The sequence below is a fragment of the Nerophis ophidion genome, linkage group LG07, assembly GCF_033978795.1.
Source record: "Nerophis ophidion isolate RoL-2023_Sa linkage group LG07, RoL_Noph_v1.0, whole genome shotgun sequence".
Lineage (NCBI taxonomy): Eukaryota > Metazoa > Chordata > Actinopteri > Syngnathiformes > Syngnathidae > Nerophis > Nerophis ophidion.
Genome location: NC_084617.1, coordinates 12693180 through 12714362, shown reverse-complemented (window position 1 = coordinate 12714362; position 21183 = coordinate 12693180). Strand labels below are relative to the sequence as shown.

General features: G+C 39.9%; 1 protein-coding gene across 3 annotated transcripts in view; it reads right to left on the bottom strand.

The window, feature by feature from the left end:
• Positions 1–21183, bottom strand: part of ezh1 (enhancer of zeste 1 polycomb repressive complex 2 subunit) — a 105560-nt gene that overhangs the window by 69954 nt on the left and 14423 nt on the right. For all 3 annotated transcript variants that reach the window (XR_009807417.1, XM_061905358.1, XM_061905357.1), the window contains exons 4-6: positions 20776–20898; positions 5171–5288; positions 4888–5097 (exon numbers count right to left, since the gene is read on the bottom strand). Coding sequence is in view for 2 of the 3 variants with exons in the window: in XM_061905358.1 (XP_061761342.1) it covers positions 4888–5097; positions 5171–5288; positions 20776–20898 (451 nt within the window). In the remaining variant the exon portion in view is untranslated. The remainder of the gene's footprint in view (positions 1–4887; positions 5098–5170; positions 5289–20775; positions 20899–21183) is intronic.

Sequence of the window (21183 nt, the reverse complement as noted above, 5' to 3'; positions counted from 1 at the left end):
CTAGAGCCATAGGTTCCCTACCCCTGCTGTAGGAGGACAAACATGACAAAAACCTCCCTAATTGTTATAAAGCACACTGTTTTTAATAAACATGCTTCACTGATTCGAGTATTTGGCGAGCGCCGTTTTGTCCTACTAATTTTGGCGGTCCTTGAACTCACCGTAGTTTGTTTACATCAGGGGTGTCCAAACTTTTTCCACTGAGGGGGCCGTTTTGATGTTTTTCATTTTCAAACCATAACAAAATATATGGATTCTTTTTTTTTTTTACCCTTTAGGACTCCCAGGGACCATAAAGGGTCTCCGTCATTAACACAGCCGCGAGAGTTCAGTTCAAAGCGGATCCAAGACAGGAGCGAGAGTCCCGTCCACAGGAGACCATCCCAAGCGGAGGCGGATCAGCAGCGTAGAGATGTCCCCAACCGATACAGGCGAGCAGTCCATCCTGGGTCTCGACTCTGGACAGCCAGTACTTCATCCATGGTCATCGGATCGGACCCCCTCCACAAGGGAGGGGGGGACATAGGAGAAAGAAAAGAAGCGGCAGATCAACTGGTCTAAAAAGGAGGTCTATTTAAAGGCTAGAGTATACAGATGAGTTTTAAGGTGAGACTTAAATGCTTCTACTGAGGTAGCATCTCGAACTGTTACCGGGAGGGCATTCCAGAGTACTGGAGCCCGAACGGAAAACGCTCTATAGCCCGCAGACTTTTTTTGGGCTCTGGGAATCACTAATAAGCCGGAGTCTTTTGAACGCAGATTTCTTGCCGGGACATATGGTACAATACAATCGGCAAGATAGGCTGGAGCTAGACCGTGTAGTATTTTATACGTAAGTAGTAAAACCTTAAAGTCACATCTTAAGTGCACAGGAAGCCAGTGCAGGTGAGCCAGTACAGGCGTAATGTGATCAAACTTTCTTGTTCTTGTCAAAAGTCTAGCAGCCGCATTTTGTACCAACTGTAATCTTTTAATGCTAGACATGGGGAGACCCGAAAATAATACTTTAATTTTATCGGGTCTTCCAGACACATGGTGAGGGTGAATATGAAGGAAATAAGACGCAATACAGTGTTTTGCTAAAAATATTTGTTAGTTAAGGTCAGGGGTCTCAAACACGCGTAATTTTGCGTCCCACACCTTAATATGAATGCTGCTTAACAGCGTCATACTTGTATACCCTCGATTTTCCCGGAAGACTCCCAATTTTCAGTGCCCCTCCAGGGGTAATCATTCTCCCAAATTTCAACCAACAACAATATAAAAGGAGCACTGTGAAGGCACTGCCTTTAGCGTCCTCTACAATCTGTACCAGGGGTGCCCATTACGTCGATCGCGAGCTACCAGTCGACCGCGGGGGGTGTGTCAGTCGATCTCCAGCCAGGCTTTTAAAAAAAATAGACCTAAAAATTAGTGATCATCAATCTTCACCATGACGTCACTTAAATGACATTCACGGTACCGGAGGGTCTTGTGAGATGACGCTGGCTGCTGCAAGATCATTATTATGAAAATATGATCATAATAATGAACTGGCAGCAGCCAGTGTCATCTCACAAGACCCTCGGGTGCCGTGAATGTCAATCAAGCAAGCTACGGAATTTGCCGCCAATGTTTTTCTTGTAAAGTGTATGGAAGCTGGATGAATTAGATGCCAAAAACCAACCACTTTCATGTGGTATTGTACAGAAAGGACAACTTTTTTTCTCCTCCATTTGAAAATGTGGGCGTTATCATCATTACTGTCTGATTCCAATCAATGCAAGTCATCAGAATCAGGTAATACACCAACTTATATTCTTGTCTTTGTGAAAGAAAGACATCTATATGTGTTACACATGCTTGTATTATCATTAAACACATTTAACTTGTTTACAAAAATGTCTCTTTCATAAATAAATAAATATAAATGATATTTATAAATGAGGTAGATCCCCTCGAGTTGGTCAATTGAAAAGTAGCTCGCCTGCAGAAAAAGTGTGGGCACCCCTGATCTGTACAAACAGCGTGCCAGCCCAGCCACATGTTGTGTTTGGCTTCTGTAGACGCAGTAAGACATAGTTGATCAACAGCCATACAGGTCACACTGAGGGTGGCCGTATAAACAACTTTAACACTGTTATAAATATGTGCCACACTGTGAACCCACACCAAACAAGAATGACAAACACATTTTGGGAGAACATCCGCACCGTAACACAGCATAAACAAAACAGAACAAATACCCAGAATCCCATGCAGCCCTAACTCTTCCGGGCTACAATATACACCCCAACCGCCCCCGACCTTGCCCCCTATTGTAGACCACTCTGATGTGGCTCAGCCGCATACTTGCCGACCGCCCGGAGAAGTCCGGTAAATTTCCAACTTTAATGTCTCTATGAGAAAACTACCGGGTTTACATTTTTCGATTCTCACCCAGACATCAAGTTTGACGGCGTGCGGTGATGACAATGCCTCTAACATCCTGTCTACATGTCATCGCGCCAGGATTTTCACCATGCTATCTGCGTGCCGGCCATCCGGTCGCAATTTGTTTTTTTTTTGTTTTTTTATTTATTTTTTTGTCCTGTCCAGCTTCTCAGGCAAATCATATAGTTGATGTAGATGCCCATATCGGCTGTTCAGATTTACTTTACAAAAGAGAAGTGTAGGATACTTCTCTTGTTGCCTTATTTGAATTTGACTTTAAAATGTATTTATATTATCATTTGGTGCAGCCGGGCCGGAGCAGGAGGGGATAGAAAGAGAAAAAAAGGAAGACAGAGGGGGAAATTGTGGGGTTAAGAGGGGGATTAGACAGAGGGACAAAAACGACAACAGCAAAAACAACAATAACAACAACAACAATAGAACAACACCAGCACATACAATATGTACAAATATGATCGTAAAAGTGATAGCAAATAAGCAGTTAGTGAAATAAATAATATAGTAATGACAATGAGCATTTTTACACTGAAACTAGAGCAATACAAATACCAATAGAAAAAGCGCTATTGATCATGAACAAAACCAATAGTTTACTTCTATTATCAACAATAAAGTTGTTCAAATGCAACAATACGTATACATAATGATAGCTAGAAAGATAATAAAAAATAAATGAAAAAAAGAAAAGGAACACCGAAAGATGAAAAGGAAGAGAGAGAGGCAACCTATATTAATCTTGTAGATTGTTATAGTAACAATGGTTTAAGCTCTGTCAATATGCCTTGTGTTACCCAGTTTACCCTAGGGCAACAACGTTGATATATGTTTGATGAAACATGATTATGTGCATGAGTGTATGTATGTATATGTACTTGTGTATGAACACAATGTGTATATGAATGTTTGTACAGTAAATGTATATGTACAGTATATGTATGTTTGTTTGTACAGTGAATGTATATGTACAGTATATGTATGTTTGTACCGTGAATGTGCGCGTGGATGGACGGACTTGGAGTATGTAGGTATGTAATGTATTTGTGTACGTATGTGGTCACACTTTGGATGCGACCCCTATCTGAACGCATATGCAACTCCAAGGCATGCTTGTTCAACAGCCATACAGGTCACACTGAGGGTTGTGATATAAACAACTTGAACACTCTTACTAATATGCGCCACACTGTGAACCCACACCAAGCAAGAATGACAAACATGTTTCAGGAGAACATCCGCACTATAACACAACATAAACACGACAGAAGAAATACCCAGAATCCCATGTATCCTGACTCTTCATAGCGTTATCAGTAGCCAGAGGAGCCTGTTCAGTGCTAGACTGCTTCATCCCAAGTGCAGGACTAATAGACTCAAAAACTCCTTTGTCCCACACGCCATTAGACTGTACAACTCCTCTCTGGGGCGGGGGCCGGGGGGTTACTAGGATGACAGGGGATGCAAAACAATAACAGTGCAATACGTTTTCATAACATGGTCACTACTGCCTACTTTGTCTTGTTATATTCTTATTTTACTGTTATATTGTTGCTTTTTATTTTTTTATTCTTTTTTGTAATATTTCTCTATTTTGTTTCCATTCAAACCCCCATTATTTGCTTTTTAATTTTATTTAAATTGATCTCAACTCTGTACACTGCTGCTGGAATTTTAATTTTCCTGAAGGAACTCTCCTGAAGGAATCAATAAAGTACTATCTATCTATCTATCTATCTATCTATCTATCCATCCATTATACACCCAGCTACCACCAACCCAACCCCAGTGTTGTTAATGAAAGTATTATTTCATTATAAATTTCAAAATAGTTATGTGGCTCCCATTGTTTTTTTTACTTTGAGAAACGGGTCAAAATGGCTCTTTGAGCGTTAAAGGTCGCCGACCCCTGTCTTGTACAAATATTTTCGAACATTTTTATAGTTTTTTTTTTTTCTGATTTAATTTAAAGTACATCATAAACCATGCATGTATATGTATTTATAATATAATTTTTATTATCATATATGTAACTTCATAACATCTACTGTTGCCCAAAATATGTGTATTTTGGTTTATCTAAATAGAAAAAGCTTTTACACCTGCATGTTTTCCCCCCAAAATTTTTGGGGGCGGGTAATAAAGCAGGAAAAATCTGCAATATAGCAGATTTTACCGCCACCTTTAGGATAGGAGGCTCCTTAGGGTTTTTTTTTTGTGCCCATCTGGTTTATTTCAATGATCTAACATATATTTGAAATAAAACAACTGAATTATGACTCATAAAAGAGTTATGTCATAGTGGACATGTTCCTGTGGGGACACAAACGTCAGTGCCAGAGTGACCTGCGGTGGCGATACGGCGACCAAGACAAACAGTGGCGGCCTTGTTGGCCTTTTTTTTTTTTTTTTTGCTCTCTCTCTCCCTCACAGGACAAAGTCTGAATGAAAAATATTCACCCTCAACAGTGACCCTCCTCTTCCTCCTGACGAACGGCGGTTTGGTCTCCTCAGAACCTTCCGCCGAGCTGCGCGTCATGGCTCGTTCGTCCTCCTTCTTTATCGGCCCGTCGGGCGCCGCTTCCTCCTTGTCGTCATCCTCGTGGTCGGAGTACTGGCTGAGGGCCTCCACCAGCTCCTTAAAGATCTCGTCGCTAATGAATCCCCCCTCTGGAACGTGACATCAGTATAGAAGCACGGTTGATAGCCGGATGATATGATCGTTCAACATTATCGATTTTACCTCTGTCGCCATGGACACCATCGTAGTTGTCAATCAACTCTTCCAGGAAGGCCTCGTCCTGTTCCAGCACCTCGTCACCCATGTAAGGAATGTTGTGCAGAAATGTCTCATCCTCCACCTAACACAAATAAAGGCCAGCATAGCAATGATTAAAGTACAAACCCCGTTTCCATATGAGTTGGGAAATTGTGTTAGATGTAAATATAAACAGAATAAAATGATTTGCAAATAATTTTCAACCCATATTCAATTGAATATGCTACAAAGACAACATATTTGATGTTCAAACTGATAAACATTTTTTTTTTTTTCCCCGTAAATAATCATTAACTTTAGAATTTGATGCCAGCAACACGTGACAAAGAAGTTGGGAAAGGTGGCAATAAATACTGATAAAGTCGAGAAATGCTCATCAAACACTTATTTGGAACATCCCACAGGTATGCAGGCTAGTTGAGAACAGGTGGGTGTCATGATTGGGTATAAAAACAGCTTCCCAAAAAATGCTTAGTCTTTCACAAGAAAGGATGGGGCGAGGTACACCCCTTTGTCCACAACTGCGTGAGCAAATAGTCAAACAGTTTAAGAACAACGTTTCTCAAAGTGCAATTGCAAGAAATTTAGGGATTTCAACATCTACGGTCCATAATATCATCAAAAGGTTCAGAGAATCTGGAGAAATCACTCCACATAAGCGGTATGGCCGGAAACCAACATTGAATGACAGTGACCTTCGATCCCCCAGATGGCACTGTATCAAAAACCGACATCAATCTCTAAAGGATATCACCACATGGGCTCAGGAACACTTCAGAAAACCGCTGTCACTAAATAAAGTTCGTCACTACATCTGTAAGTGCAAGTTAAAACTCTACTATTCAAAGCTAAAGCAATTTATCAACAACATCCAGAAACGCCGCATTTAAATATAAACGCTGTTTATAGTTACATGTCTCATCCTCCACCTAACACACATAAAGGCCAGTATAGCAATATTATATTATAGTACAAACCCCGTTTCCATATGAGTTGGGAAATTGTGTTAAATGTAAATATAAACGGAATACAATGATTTGCAAATCATTTCCAACCCATATTTAGTTGAATATGCTACAAAGACAACATATTTGACGTTCAAACTGCTAAACATTTTTTTTTTGTTGCAAATAGTCATTAACTTTGGAATTTGATGCCAGCAACGCGTGACAAAGAAGTTGGGAAAGGTGGCAATAAATACTGATAAAGTTGAAAAATGCTCATCAAACACTTATTTGGAACATCTCTCAGGTGTTCAGGCTAATTGGGAACAGGTGGGTGCCATGATTGGGTATAAAAACAGCTTCCTAAAAAATGCTTAGTCTTTCACAAGAAAGGATGGGGCGAGGTACACCCCTTTGTCCACAACTGCGTGAGCAAATAGTCAAACAGTTTAAGAACAACGTTTCTCAAAGTGCAATTGCAAGAAATTTAGGGATTTCAACATTTACGGTCCATAATATCATCAAAAGGTTCAGAGAATCTGGAGAAATCACTCCACGTAAGCGGCATGGCCGGAAACCAACATTGAATGACCGTGACCTTCGATCCCTCAGACGGCACTGTATCAAAAACCGACATCAATCTCTAAAGGATATCACCACATGGGCTTAGGAACACTTCAGAAAACCTCTGTCACTAAATAAAGTTTGTCACTACATCTGTAAGTGCAAGTTAAAACTCTACTATTCAAAGGGAAAGCAATTTATCAACAACATCCAGAAACGCCGCATTTAAATATAAACGCTGTTTATATTTACATGTCTCATCCTCCACCTAACAGAAATAAAGGCCAGTATAGCAATATTATATATATAGTACAAACCCCGTTTCCATATGAGTTGGGAAATTGTGTTAAATGTAAATATAAACGGAATACAATGATTTGCAAATCATTTCCAACCCATATTTAGTTGAATATGCTATAAAGACAACATATTTGATGTTCAAACTGATAAACATTTTTGTTGTTGTTGCAAACAATCATTAACTTTAGAATTTGATGCCAGCAACACGTGACAAAGAAGTTGGGAAAGGTGGCAATAAATACTGATAAAGTTGAAAAATGCTCATCAAACACTTATTTGGAACACCCCACAGGTGTGCAGGCTAGTTGAGAACAGGTGGGTGCCATGATTGGGTATAAAAACAGCTTCCTAAAAAATGCTTAGTCTTTCACAGGAAAGGATGGGGCGAGGTACACCCCTTTGTCCACAACTGCGTGAGCAAATAGTCAAACAGTTTAAGAACAACGTTTCTCAAAGTGCAAGTGCAAGAAATGTGGGTATTTCAACATCTACGGTCCATAATATCATCAAAAGGTTCAGAGAATCTGGAGAAATCACTCCACATAAGCGGTATGGCCGGAAACCAACATTGAATGACCGTGACCTTCGATCCCCCAGATGGCACTGTATCAAAAACCGACATCAATCTCTAAAGGATATCACCACATGGGCTCAGGAACACTTCAGAAAACCTCTGTCACTAAATAAAGTTTGTCACTACATCTGTAAGTGCAAGTTAAAGCTCTACTATTCAAAGCGAAAGCAATTTATCAACAACATCCAGAAAAGCCCCTTTTAAATATAAACGCTGTTTATATTTACATGTCTCATCCTCCACCTAACACAAATAAAGGCCAGCATAGCAATGATTATAGTACAAACCCTGTTTCCATATGAGTTGGGAAATGGTGTTAAGATGTAAATATAAACGGAATACAATGATTTGCAAATCATTTCCAACACATATTTAGTTAAATAAGCTACAAAGACAACATATTTGATGTTCAAACTGAAAAACTTTTGTTGTTGTTGAAAATAATCATTAACTTTAGAATTTGATGCCAGCAACACGTGACAAAGAAGTTGGGAAAGGTGGCAATAAATACTGATAAAGTTGAGAAATGCTCATCAAACACTTATTTGGAACATCCCACAGGTGTGCAGGCTAGTTGAGAACAGGTGGGTGTCATGATTGGGTATAAAAACAGCTTCCCAAAAAATGCTTAGTCTTTCACAAGAAAGGATGGGGCGAGGTACACCCCTTTGTCCACAACTGCGTGAGCAAATATTCAAACAGTTTAAGAACAACGTTTCTCAAAGTGCAATTGCAAGAAATTTAGGGATTTCAACATCTACGGTCCATAATATCATCAAAAGGTTCAGAGAATCTGGAGAAATCACTCCACGTAAGCCGGAAACCAACATTGAATGACTGTGACCTCCGATCCCCCAGACGGCACTGTATCAAAAACCGACATCAATCTCTAAAGGATATCACCACATGGGCTCAGGAACACTTCAGAAAGCCTCTGTCACTAAATAAAATTCGTCACTACATCTGTAAGTGCAAGTTAAAGCTCTACTACTCAAAGCGAAAGCAATTTATCAACAACATCCAGAAACGCCGCTTTTAAATATAAACTCTGTTTATATTTACATGTCTCATCCTCCACCTAACACAAATAAAGGCCAGCATAGCAATATTATATTATAGTACAAACCCCGTTTCCAAATGAGTTGGGAAATTGTGTTAGATGTAAACAATAAACGGAATACAATGATTTGCAAATCATTTCCAACCCATATTCAGTTGAATATGCTACAAAGACAACATATTTGATGTTCAAACTGAAAAACATTTTTTTTTTGCAAATAATCATTAACTTTAGAATTTGATGTCAGCAACACGTGACAAAGAAGTTGGGAAAGGTGGCAATAAATACTGATAAAGTTGAAAAATGCTCATCAGACACTTATTTGGAACATCCCACAGGTGTGCATGCATATTGAGAACAGGCGGGTGCCATGATTGGGTATAAAAACGGCTTCCTAAAAAATGCTTAGTCTTTCACAGGAAAGGATGGGGCGAGGTACACCCCTTTGTCCACAATTGTGTGAGCAAATAGTCAAACAGTTTAAGAACAACGTTTCTCAAAGTGCAATTGCAAGAAATGTAGGGATTTCAACATCTACGGTCCATAATATCATCAAAAGGTTCAGAGAATCTGGAGAAATCAGTCCACATAAGCGGTATAGCCGGAAACCAACATTGAATGACCGTGACCTTCGATCCCTCAGACGGCACTGTATCAAAAACCGACATCAATCTCTAAAGGATATCACCACATGGGCTCAGGAACACTTCAAAAAACCTCTGTCACTAAATAAAGTTTGTCACTACATCTGTAAGTGCAAGTTAAAGCTTTACTATACAAAGCGAAAGCAATTTATCAACAACATCCAGAAACGCCGCTTTTAAATATAAACGCTGTTTATATTTACATGTCTCATCCTCCACCTAACACAAATAAAGGCCAGCATAGCAATGATTAAAGTACAAACCCTGTTTCCATATGAGTTGGGAAATTGTATTAGATGTAAATATAAACGGAATACAATGATTTGCAAATCATTTTCAACCCATATTTAGTTGAATATGCTATAAAGACAACATATTTGACGTTCAAACTGAAAAAAATTTTTTTTTTGCAAATAATTATTAACTTTAGAATTTGATACCATCAACATGTGACAAAGAAGTTGGGAAATGTGGCAATAAATACTGATAAAGTTGAGAAATGCTCATCAAACACTTATTTGGAACATCCCACAGGTGTGCAGGCTAGTTGAGAACAGGTGGGTGCCATGATTGGGTATAAAAACAGCTTCCCAAAAAATGCTTAGTCTTTCACAAGAAAGGATGGGGCGAGGTACACCCCTTTGTCCACAACTGCGTGAGCAAATAGTCAAACAGTTTAAGAACAACGTTTCTCAAAGTGCAATTGCAAGAAATTTAGGGATTTCAACATCTACGGTCCATAATATCATCAAAAGGTTCAAAGAATCTGGAGAAATCACTCCACGTAAGCCGGAAACCAACATTGAATGACCGTGACCTCCGATCCCCCAGACGGCACTGTATCAAAAACCGACATCAATCTCTAAAGGATATCACCACATGGGCTCAGGAACACCTCAGAAAACCTCTGTCACTAAATAAAGTTTGTCACTACATCTGTAAGTGCAAGTTAAAGCTCTACTATTCAAAGCGAAAGCAATTTATCAACAACATCCAGAAACGCCGCTTTTAAATATAAACGCTTTTTATATTTACATGTCTCATCCTCCACCTAATACAAATAAAGGCCAGCATAGCAATGATTATAGTACAAACCCTGTTTCCATATGAGTTGGGAAATTGTGTTAAATGTAAATATAAACGGAATACAATTATTTGCAAATCATTTCCAACCACTATTTAGTTGAATATGAAATAAAGACAACATATTTGATGTTGCACATAATCATTAACTTTATAATTTGATGCCAGCAACACGTGAAAAAGAAGTTGGGAAAGGTGGCAATAAATACTGATAAAGTTGAGGAATGCTAATCAAACACTTATTTGGAACATCCCACAGGTGTGCAGGCTAGTTGGGAACAAGTGGGTGCCATGATTGGGTATAAAAACAGCTTCCCAAAAAATGCTCGGTCTTTCACAAGAAAGGAAGGGTTGAGGTACACCCCTTTGTTCACAACTGCGTGAGCAAATAGTCAAACAGTTTAAGAACAACGTTTCTCAAAGTGCAATTGCAAGAAATTTAGGGATTTCAACATCTACGGTCCATAATATCATCGAAAGGTTCAGAGAATCTGGAGAAATCACTCCACGTAAGCGGCATGGCCGGAAACCAACATTGAATGACCATGACCTTCGATCCCAGATACCACTGTATCAAAAACCGACATCAATCTCTAAAGGATATCACCACATGGGCTCAGGAACTCTTCAGAAAACCACTGTCACTAAATACAGTTCGTCGCTACATCTGTAAGTGCAAGTTAAAGCTCTACTATGCAAAGCAAAAGCCATTTATCAACAACATCCAGAAACGCCGCCGGCTTCTCTGGGCCCGAGATCATCTAAGATGGACTGATGCAAAGTGGAAAAGTGTTCTGACAAGTCCACATTTCAAATTTTTTGGGGAAATATTCGACATCGTGTCATCCGGACCAAAGGGGAAGCGAGCCATCCAGACTGCAAAGTTCAAAAGGCAGCATCTGTGATAGTATGGGGGTCCACTAAGTTAATTATTATTTGCAAAAAAAAAATAAAGTTTATGAGTTTCAACATCAAATATCTGGTCTTTGTAGTGCATTCAATTGAATATGGGTTGAAAAGGATTTGCAAATCATTGTATTCCGTTTATATTTACATCTAAGACAATTTCCCAACTCATATGGAAACGGGGTTTGTAGATTGGTCAAATCTAGTGTAGCGGCTGGTGCCAAAAACCTAAATATTTATACTCCAATACCAGGAAAGTGTGTCTGGGCAAGGATGGTTTTGCTCTATCGTAGTTAGAAAAACAACTTTTGAGATGCAAACAAGCAATCCTACTTTCAATGCCAACGACAGTTGTTTTAAAGGGGAACAATAACACCAAACTATGCAAGCGTCAATATATACATTGATGTTGCAGAAAAAAGACCATGTATTTTTTTAACCGATTTCCAAACTCTAACTGGGTGAATTTTGGCAAATTAAACGCCTTTCTGTTTATCAGTCTTTTAGCGATGACGTCAGAACGTGACGTCACCGAGGTAACACACCCGCCATTTTCATTTTCACATTACAAACACCGGGTCTCAGCTCTGTTATTTTCCGTTTTTTCGACTATTTTTTGGAACCTTGGAGACATCATGCCTCGTCGGTGTGTTGTCGGAGGGTGTAACAACACAAACAGGGAGGGATTCAAGTTGCACCACTGGCCCAAAGATGCGAAAGTGGCAAGAAATCTGCCGCCAGACCCCCATTGAATTTGCCAGAGTGTCTTCCCATTTGACCGGCGATGCTAAGTCAGACATGGCACAGAGATGTATGGATAACCTGCAGATGCATTTGCAACGATTAAGTCAACTAAATCACAAAGATGAGTTGTGTTGATGTTGTTGACTTATGTGCTAATCAGACATATTTGGTCGCGGCATGACTGCCAGCAAATCGATGCTAACATGCTACGCTAATCGATGCTAACATGCTATTTACGCTAGCTGTATGTACATTTGAAACTAGATACCCACATATAATGCGAAACAAACACTTACCAATCGACACATTTAAGTCGTTCCAGTGTCACAAGATGCGAAAGTCCTGATCGTTTGGTCCGCACATTTTACCGGCAATGCTAATAAGGCAGCCATGCTATGGGCCACTTCATTAGGTACACCCACGCTATGGCCGAATAGCGTCAATAGCTATTCGCTCAATAGCTTGAATTTCTTCTTCAATTTCGTTTTCGCTATCTGCCTCCATACTCCGACCATCTGTTTCAATACATGCGTAATCTGTTGAATCGCTTGAGCCGCTGAAATCCGAGTCTGAATCCGAGCTAATGTCGCTATATCTTGCTGTGGTAACGGCCATTTTGTTTGTATTGGCAGCACTGTATGACGTCACAGGGAAATGGATAGTGGTTTCGAAGATAGCGAAAATAAGGCACTTTAAAGCTTTATTTAGGGATATTGCGGGACCGGTAAAATTTTGAAAAAAACTTCAAAAAATACAACAAGCCACTGGGAACTGATTTTTATTGTTTTTAACCCTTTTGAAATTGTGATAATGTTCCCCTTTAAGTATAATTTCCGCTCGTTCGCATTGAGGTATTGTGTGGCAGAACGATCGCAGTGGAACGACCACTAACCTCCAAAAATAGTCGGAATCACCCATGTTATCATTACATTCAGTTGTAAACAAATGGCACAAATGAGCATCTGTGACCAGAATGTTTCAAACTCCTGTTATTTGTCGGAGGCTAAATTGCAGAGTCTTTTAGGAAGGGTTGGAAAAGACAGTTTTATATGTGGGACATGTGTGCCTCTCGACTAGATTTGACCAATCTAAGTCTATAAGCATGTACTGATGAAGCCTACTTCGATGAGAGGCAAAACATCTTCAAAAAACAAACCGAACAGTCCAGTTGTAATCGATTGAATGCCCTGAGATCACAAACTTTCGTAACAACTCTAATGTCCTGTTTGCTAAAGTCAACAGATAAACAAACCTTCCAATTTCACTTCCAATAGAACTCATTTCTATATCAAAGTGCAATGAGTTTGCAATATTATTTCATGTTAGAGTTCAATGCATTACCAATGCAATAATTCTTGGAAAACAGATATCTACTCTGCAGCCAGCCAGTCAACTAAAGCTGGCACATTTGACTCCTGTCACTGACTAAATAGTTAAAACTATCAACATGCTGCCTTGATGAGTTACCCACTAGATGTCTAAAGTCTTTGCTGAGCAGTTTGTTACCACCATTTTCTCATCTAGTTAGCATCTCACTTCCTAATGGAACATTTCCAAAGACCTTAAAAACTGCTTTAATTAAGCCCCTCTTAAAGGCCTACTGAAACCCACTACTACCGACCACACAGTCTGATAGTTTATATATCAATGATCTAATATTAACATTTCAACACATGCCAATACGGCCGGTTTAGTTTACTAAATTCCTATTTTAAATTTTGCGCGGAAGTATCATGCTAAAACGTGCTAAGATGTCCTCTACGCATCGTAGAGGTCATCTTTTTGCAGCACCGTTCCCAGCTAGACGTCGTCTGTTTTTATCGCATAATTCCACAGTATTACGGACATCTGTATTACGGAATCTTTTGCAATTTGTTCAATGAATAACGGAGACGTTAAAGAAGAAAGCTGTAGGTGGGAAGCGGTGTATTGCGGCCGCCTTTAGCAACACAAACGCAGCCGGTGTTTCATTGTTTACATTCCCGAAAGATGACGGTGAAGCTTTACTATGGAACGGAGCGATCAAGCGAACACGGTTGGATTGGACCACACACACAAAGTACAGTGTATTATGCAGCGGTCGTTTCGAAAGATCGTTGTTTCGAAGAGGGTCCTTTGCAAAGGGCAGAGCTGGGCATCGCCATCATGGTGCTGAAGAAAGGTGCGGGGCCGACCTTCAGGTTGTAAAGGTACGACCATATAATCTCACTAAAACACTAGTAACACAATAAGCAGATAAGGGATTTTCCAGAATTATCCTAGTAAATTTGTCTAATAACATCCGAATCGCTCCCACTGCCCTGTCTTTTTTTTCTTCTAGTCCTTCACTCTCACTTTCCTCATCCACGAATCTTTCATCCTCGCTCAAATTAATGGGGAAATTGTCGCTTTCTCGGTCCGAATCGCTCTCGCTGCTGGTGGCCATGATTGTAAAGAATGTTCAGATGTGAGGAGCTCCACAACCCGTGACGTCACGCGCATATCGTCTGCGCATATCGTCCTGTCCAGGCAAGGCTTTCTTTTTATCAGCACCAAATGTTGCCAACTTTATCGTCGATGTTCTCTATTAAATCCTTTCAGCAAAAATATGGCAATATCGCGAAATGATCAAGTATGACACATAGAATGGACCTGCTATCCCCGTTTAAGAATGAAAATCTCATTTCAGTTGTCAGAGTTATTTGTTGTCGAACCCCAAGATGCAGACATTGGATATGAAGACATGATTTAATATAAATAATAGAACAAGAACAAACAAAAAGCATGCATGTGGGCGGAATAACAAACTAAGGGAGCTAGCACTGGAAGCTAGAAAACAAAAATGAACTTTAGCATGGAAGCTAGAGGATAACAAACAGAAAAACTGGAAATAGCTAATGGCTAACAAAGACAGCTTACCGCTACGACGACCAGGACAAAATGTAGCACGACAGGTAATTTCTGAAATGATGCCAGACACGACAGGTAGCAAACACACAAGAGTGACATGAGGCAACGACAATACAAATGACAATACAGTGATCCAGCCACTGACACAAGACAAAGGAGGTACAAATAGGAGCCGGCTGATTGGCAACAGGTGTGGCCAGATGCCAATCAGCCGCAACTGAGGGGGAACACAGCACTCAGGGAACAAGACAGGAAGCTGACAAAATAAGAGCACTAGACAGGAAATACTAAACACACTGAGGAGGAACACAGCACTCAGGGAACAAGACAGGAAACTGACAAATTAAGAGCACTTGACAGGATCTAAAAGACAGGAAATACTAAACACAGGAAACAGACAAATGCAGAGGAAAAAACTAAAACATAGACAAACTGTCAGGGGCAAGCCTGACATCAGTAGGCCTTTAAAGAAGGGTAGTCTTGATTACACAGCACTGAACAACTTCGGGCCTGTATCAAACCTGACATTTTTGGGCCAAGTCCGAGAAAAAGGAGTATACCAACAGCTTAGTGACTTTCTACTGTTTAGCAATGTGTTTGATACTTTCCAATAGGGCTTTAAGGCCCACCACAGCACTGAAACAGCTCTGATCAAGGTGACAAATTATATTCACCTGAACAAAGATGCAGGAAAAGTCAGTCTTGGTTTTGTTGCCTTTGACACATTTGACCATACTATTTTAATACAGAGGTTAAAGGGGAACATTATCACCAGACCTATGTAAGCCTCAATATATACCTTGATAGTGCAGAAAAAAGACCATATATTTTTTTAACCGATTTCCGAACTCTAAATGGGTGAATTTTGGCGAATTAAACGCCTTTCTGTTTATCGCTCTGGAAGCGATGACGTTAGAATGTGACGTCTCCGAGGTAATACAGCCGCCATTTTCATTTTCAACACATTGTAAACATTGGGTCTCAGCTCTGTTATTTTCCGTTTTTTCGACTATTTTTTGGAACCTTGGAGACATCATGCCTGGTCGGTGTGTTGTCGGAGGGTGTAACAACACTAACAGGGAGGGATTCAAGTTGCACCACTGGCAATGAAGATGCGAAAGTGTCTTCCGCCAGACCCCCATTGAATGTGCCAAAGTGTCTCCACATTTTACCGACGATGACAGACATGGCATAGAGATGTATGGATAACCTGCAGATGCATTTGCAACAATAAAGTCAACGAAATCACAAAGGTGAGTTTTGTTGATGTTGACTTATGTGCCAATCAGACATATTTGGTCGCGGCATGACTGCCTGCTAATAGATGCTCACATGCTATGCTAATCGATGTTAACATGCTACGCTAATCGACGCTAACATGCTATTTACCGGCGGTGCTGAAACAGACATGGCACAGACATGTATTGATAACCTGCAGATGCATTTGCAACGACAAAGAAATCACAAAGGTGAGTTTTATTGATGTTGACTGCCAGCTAATCGATGCTAACATGCTATGCTAATCGATGCTAACATGCTATTTACTGGCGGTGCTAAAGCAGACATGGCACACAGATGTATGGATAACCTGCAGATGCATTTGCAACTATATTACGTTTCCTTTCACCCACATTTAATGCGAAAAAAACACTTACTAATCGACGGATTTAAGTTGCTCCAGTGTCACGAGATGCGAAAGTCCTGATCGTTTGGTCCGCAGATTTTACCGGCGATGCTAACACAGCTATTCGGCAATGCTATGGCTATGAATAGCTATTCGCTCAATAGCTTCAGTTTCTTCTTCAATACTTTCATACTCCAACCATCCGTTTCAATACATGCGTAATCTGTTGAATCGCTTAAGCCGCTGAAATCCGAGTCTGAATCCGAGCTAATGTCGCTATATCTTGCTGTGCTATTCGCCATTGTTTGTTTACATTGGCAGCACTGTATGACGTCACAGGGAAATGGATAGTCGCATCGCAAATAGCGAAAATCAAGCACTTTAAAGCTTTTTTTAAGGATATTCCGAAACCTTTAAAATTTTGAAAAAAACTTCAAAAAAATACAACAAGCCACTGGGAACTGATTTTAATTGTTTTTAACCCTTTTGAAATTGTGATAATGTTCCCCTTTAAAAAAACTGGGTGGGAATATCTGGTTCTGTTCTTAACTGGTTCAAGTCCTATCTTGATCATAGGACATACTTTGTTGAAATTTGTAACTGTGTCTCTGAGCTCGGGGCTCGGTTCTGGTACTCCTATTGTTCAACTTGTACATGCTGCCAGTAGGACAGCTAATATGCAGCTTCAATGTGTCCCACCACAACTATGCAGATGACATTTAGAGCTACGCGTCACTGACGGCGAAATCCTTGTCTTTGGCCCATAGAAGCAAAGAGAAACTAGTATTAGTCACCTTGAGACTCTCTCACTTGATTGATTGATTGATTGAAACTTTTATTAGTGGATTACACAGTACAGTACATATTCCGTACAAATGACCACTGAATGGTAACACCTGAATACGTTTTTTAGCTTGTTTAGGTCGGGGTCCACGTTAATCAATTCATGGTAAAACTGAAACCTACTGATCAGATTAGGACTCAGACTTGAACTTTAACAGCCACATTAAGTCAATAACATCAACAGCTTTTTACCACTTGAAAAACATTGCCAAAATCAGAGGAAAAATGTCTAAATCAAACTTAGAAAGACTAATCCATGCCTTTGTCTCCAGTAGGTTAGACCAGTGTTTTTCAACTACTGTGCCGTGAGATACAGTCTGGTGTGCCGTGGGAGATGATCTAATTTCACCTATTTTGGTTAAAAATATTGTTTGCAAACCAGTAATTATAATCCGCAAATAAAGAGCCGTTGTTGAGTGTCGGTGCTGTTTAGAGCTCAATAAGAGTAACTGTGTAATACTCTTCCATATCAGTAGGTGGCAGCTGGTAGCTAATTGCTTCGTAGATGTCGGGTGAGACGACGATGGTTTGTGCAGGTAAAAAAAAAGCTATCTAGTGCTAAAACCAAAAATAAATAAAAGGTGAGTGCCCTTAAGAAAATGTATTGAAGCTTATGGATGGCTATGCAGAACAAAATTAAAACTGAACTGGTTACAAAATAAACAAAAACAGAATGCTGGACGACAGCAAAGACTTACAGCGTGTGGAGCGGGGATGGCATCCACAAAGTACACCTGTACATGACATGACAATCAACAATGTCCACACAAAGAAGGAGAGCAACAACTTCAATATTCTTGATTGCTAAAACAAAGCCGGTGAAACTACAACAGGAAAATACCAACAAAACAGGAAAAGCCACCAAAATAGGATCGCAAGACGAGAACTCAAACACTACACACAGGAAAACACCAAAAAACTCAAAATAAGTCACAACGTGAATGGACAGGGCGTGACAGTACACCTACTTTGAGACAAGAGCTAAAGTGATGCATGCAGCTGGTAGCTAATTGCTTCGTAGAAGTCGGGAACACGTTGTGTGAGACGACGATGGTTTGTGCAGGTAAAAAAAGCTATCTAGTGCTAAAACCAAAAATAAACAAAAGGTGAGTGCCCTTAAGAAAATGTATTGAAGCTTAAGGATGGCTATGCAGAACAAAATCAAAACTGAACTGGTTACAAAATAAACAAAAACCGAATGCTGGACGACAGCAAAGACTTACAGCGTGTGGAGCGGATATAGCATCCACATAGTACACCTGTACATTACATGACAATCAACAATGTCCACACAAAGAAGGAGAGCAACAACTTCAATATTCTTGATTGCTAAAACAAAGCAAGTGAAACTGCAACAGGAAAATACCAACAAAACAGGAAAAGCCACCAAAATAGGATCGCAAGACGAGAACTCAAACACTACACACAGGAAAACACCAAAAAACTCAAAATAAGTCACGACGTGATGGGACAGGGCGTGACAGTACACCTACTTTGAGACAAGAGCTATAGTGATGCATGCAGCTGGTAGCTAATTGCTTCGTAGATGTCGGGAACACGTCGTGTGAGACGATGATGGTTTGTGCGGGTAAAAAAAGTTATCTAGTGCTAAAACCAAAAATAAACAAAAGGTGAGTGCCCTTAAGAAAATGTATTGAAGCTTAGGGATGACTATGAAGAACAAAATCAAAACTGAACTGGTTACAAAATAAACAAAAACAGAATGCTGGACGACAGCAAAGACTTACAGCGTGTGGAGCGGAGATGGCATCCACAAAGTAAGGAGGGCAACAACTTAAATATTCTTGATTGCTTAAAAAAAGCAGGTGCGGGGAATAGCATGAAACTGCAACAGGAAAATACCAACAAAACAGGAAAAGCCACCAAAATAGGAACGCAAGACGAGAACTAAAACAGGAAAACACCCAAAAACTCAAAATAAGTCACGACGTGATGGGACAGGGCGTGACAGTACACCTACTTTGAGACAAGAGCTATAGTGATGCATGCTTGGTTATGGTTGTAAGTCATATTCAACGACTTTTTACTGTCAATATTGGCTACCGAGTAATTTTTTTTTTATGATTTCTGATGGTGGGGTGCCTCTGGATTTTTTTTTAATGAAAAACATGTGCCTTGGCTGAAAAAAAGGTTGAAAAACACTGTTATGGCCCTACCACTGGAGCTCTCTAAGCGAGCTGTAAAGTGGCTGCAGTACATCCAGAATGCTGCTGCTAGAGTCCGGACTAGAACCAGGATATTCCTAAGCACTGCACTGGCTTTTCTTGTTGCCCGGAGAATAGACTTTAAAGCGGCTCTCTTGCTCCCTACCACTGGAGCTCTCTAAACGAGCTGTAAAGTGGCTGCAGCACATCCAGAATGCTGCTGCTAGAGTCCGGACTAGAACCAGGATATACCTAAGCACTGCACTGGCTTTTCTTGTTGCCCGGAGAATAGACTTTAAAGCGGCTCTCTTGCTCCCTACCACTGGAGCTCTCTAAACGAGCTGTAAAGTGGCTGCAGCACATCCAGAATGCTGCTGCTAGAGTCCGGACTAGAACCAGGATATACCTAAACAATGCACTAGCTTTTCTTGTTGCTCAGAGAATAGACTTTAAAACGGCTCTCTCGGTACAAAAGTATTTTCATAGTGTGCCAAAATACATTTTTGACATGTTAAAACCTTATGAACCATATGCAGCTCTTGCTGGTGAGGCTGTGCTTCAGTTTTATGCTCCTAACATTTGGAATAGTATTTCAGAAGATGTGGGACGGACCTCAATGTCGGCAATGTTTGAATCCAGGTTGAAAATAATTGTATTTAATTGTGCATTACAACTGAAAGTATTTTATCATTTTATTTTGAATTCTAATTATTTGTATGATTATTTTATATGTTTGCCTTTTTGTAATTTTCTGTAAAGCACTTTTAAATCCTCAGGTGTACGAATAGTGCTCTATAAATTTCATTTTCAATCTATGAATGTACAACTGTTTGTTTATTTTGTTGACCATTGACTGAAGAAGAAGAATAAACTAAACTAAACTAAATAAACTTGCCTAAACACTCACAAGGCCAAGACATTAGGAACCCCTGCACAAGCCCAATGCAACAGTTTTATCAAAATAATGTTTTTTTTAACAAAATGTATGTTAGAAAGCACCAGCATGTATCCCACTGGGCAGCTGCAGCATTTTTCTCATGTATTTCAATACAGCAAAAATTGTATCAAGGCACAATTGGGAGTACTGCAAACTAGTGGAATTGTTGGTAAATGACACTCATGCAACCTTTTATGACAAAAATATACAACATTTTTTCCGTTTTGTATTGGAGATCACTTCAGTGTACCTAATGCTATGGCCCTTGACTGCAGTTGTGCGTTTTATTTACCATAAAGTTGTGCTGCAGAGGCGACCAGGAGTACATGAAGGGGATGGCCGCCACAGTGGACAAAGCCTTCATGGCGACGGCTTGAACTTTGAATCCTGGGAAGCCAGACTCCACGGTGCACATCTGGGGGGAAAAAAGGGCAAGCATTTCTTAAAAAAAAAAAAAAAAAAACGACAAAAAGTAGACAAAATGTTAATTTGCACCACAACAACATATAAAATGCTCATTTTTACTGGATTAAAAGTGTTTTAATCTCTTCCCCGGGTCAAACTCTGGCCATAATAGAAGCTCTTCTAACCGCATATCTACTGTCATTCGGTATATCAAATACAACTAAAATAAAGAAAAAGTACTCATCCTTTGAATATGTTTAGAGCATGGGTGTCAAACTCTGGCCCGTGGGCCAAA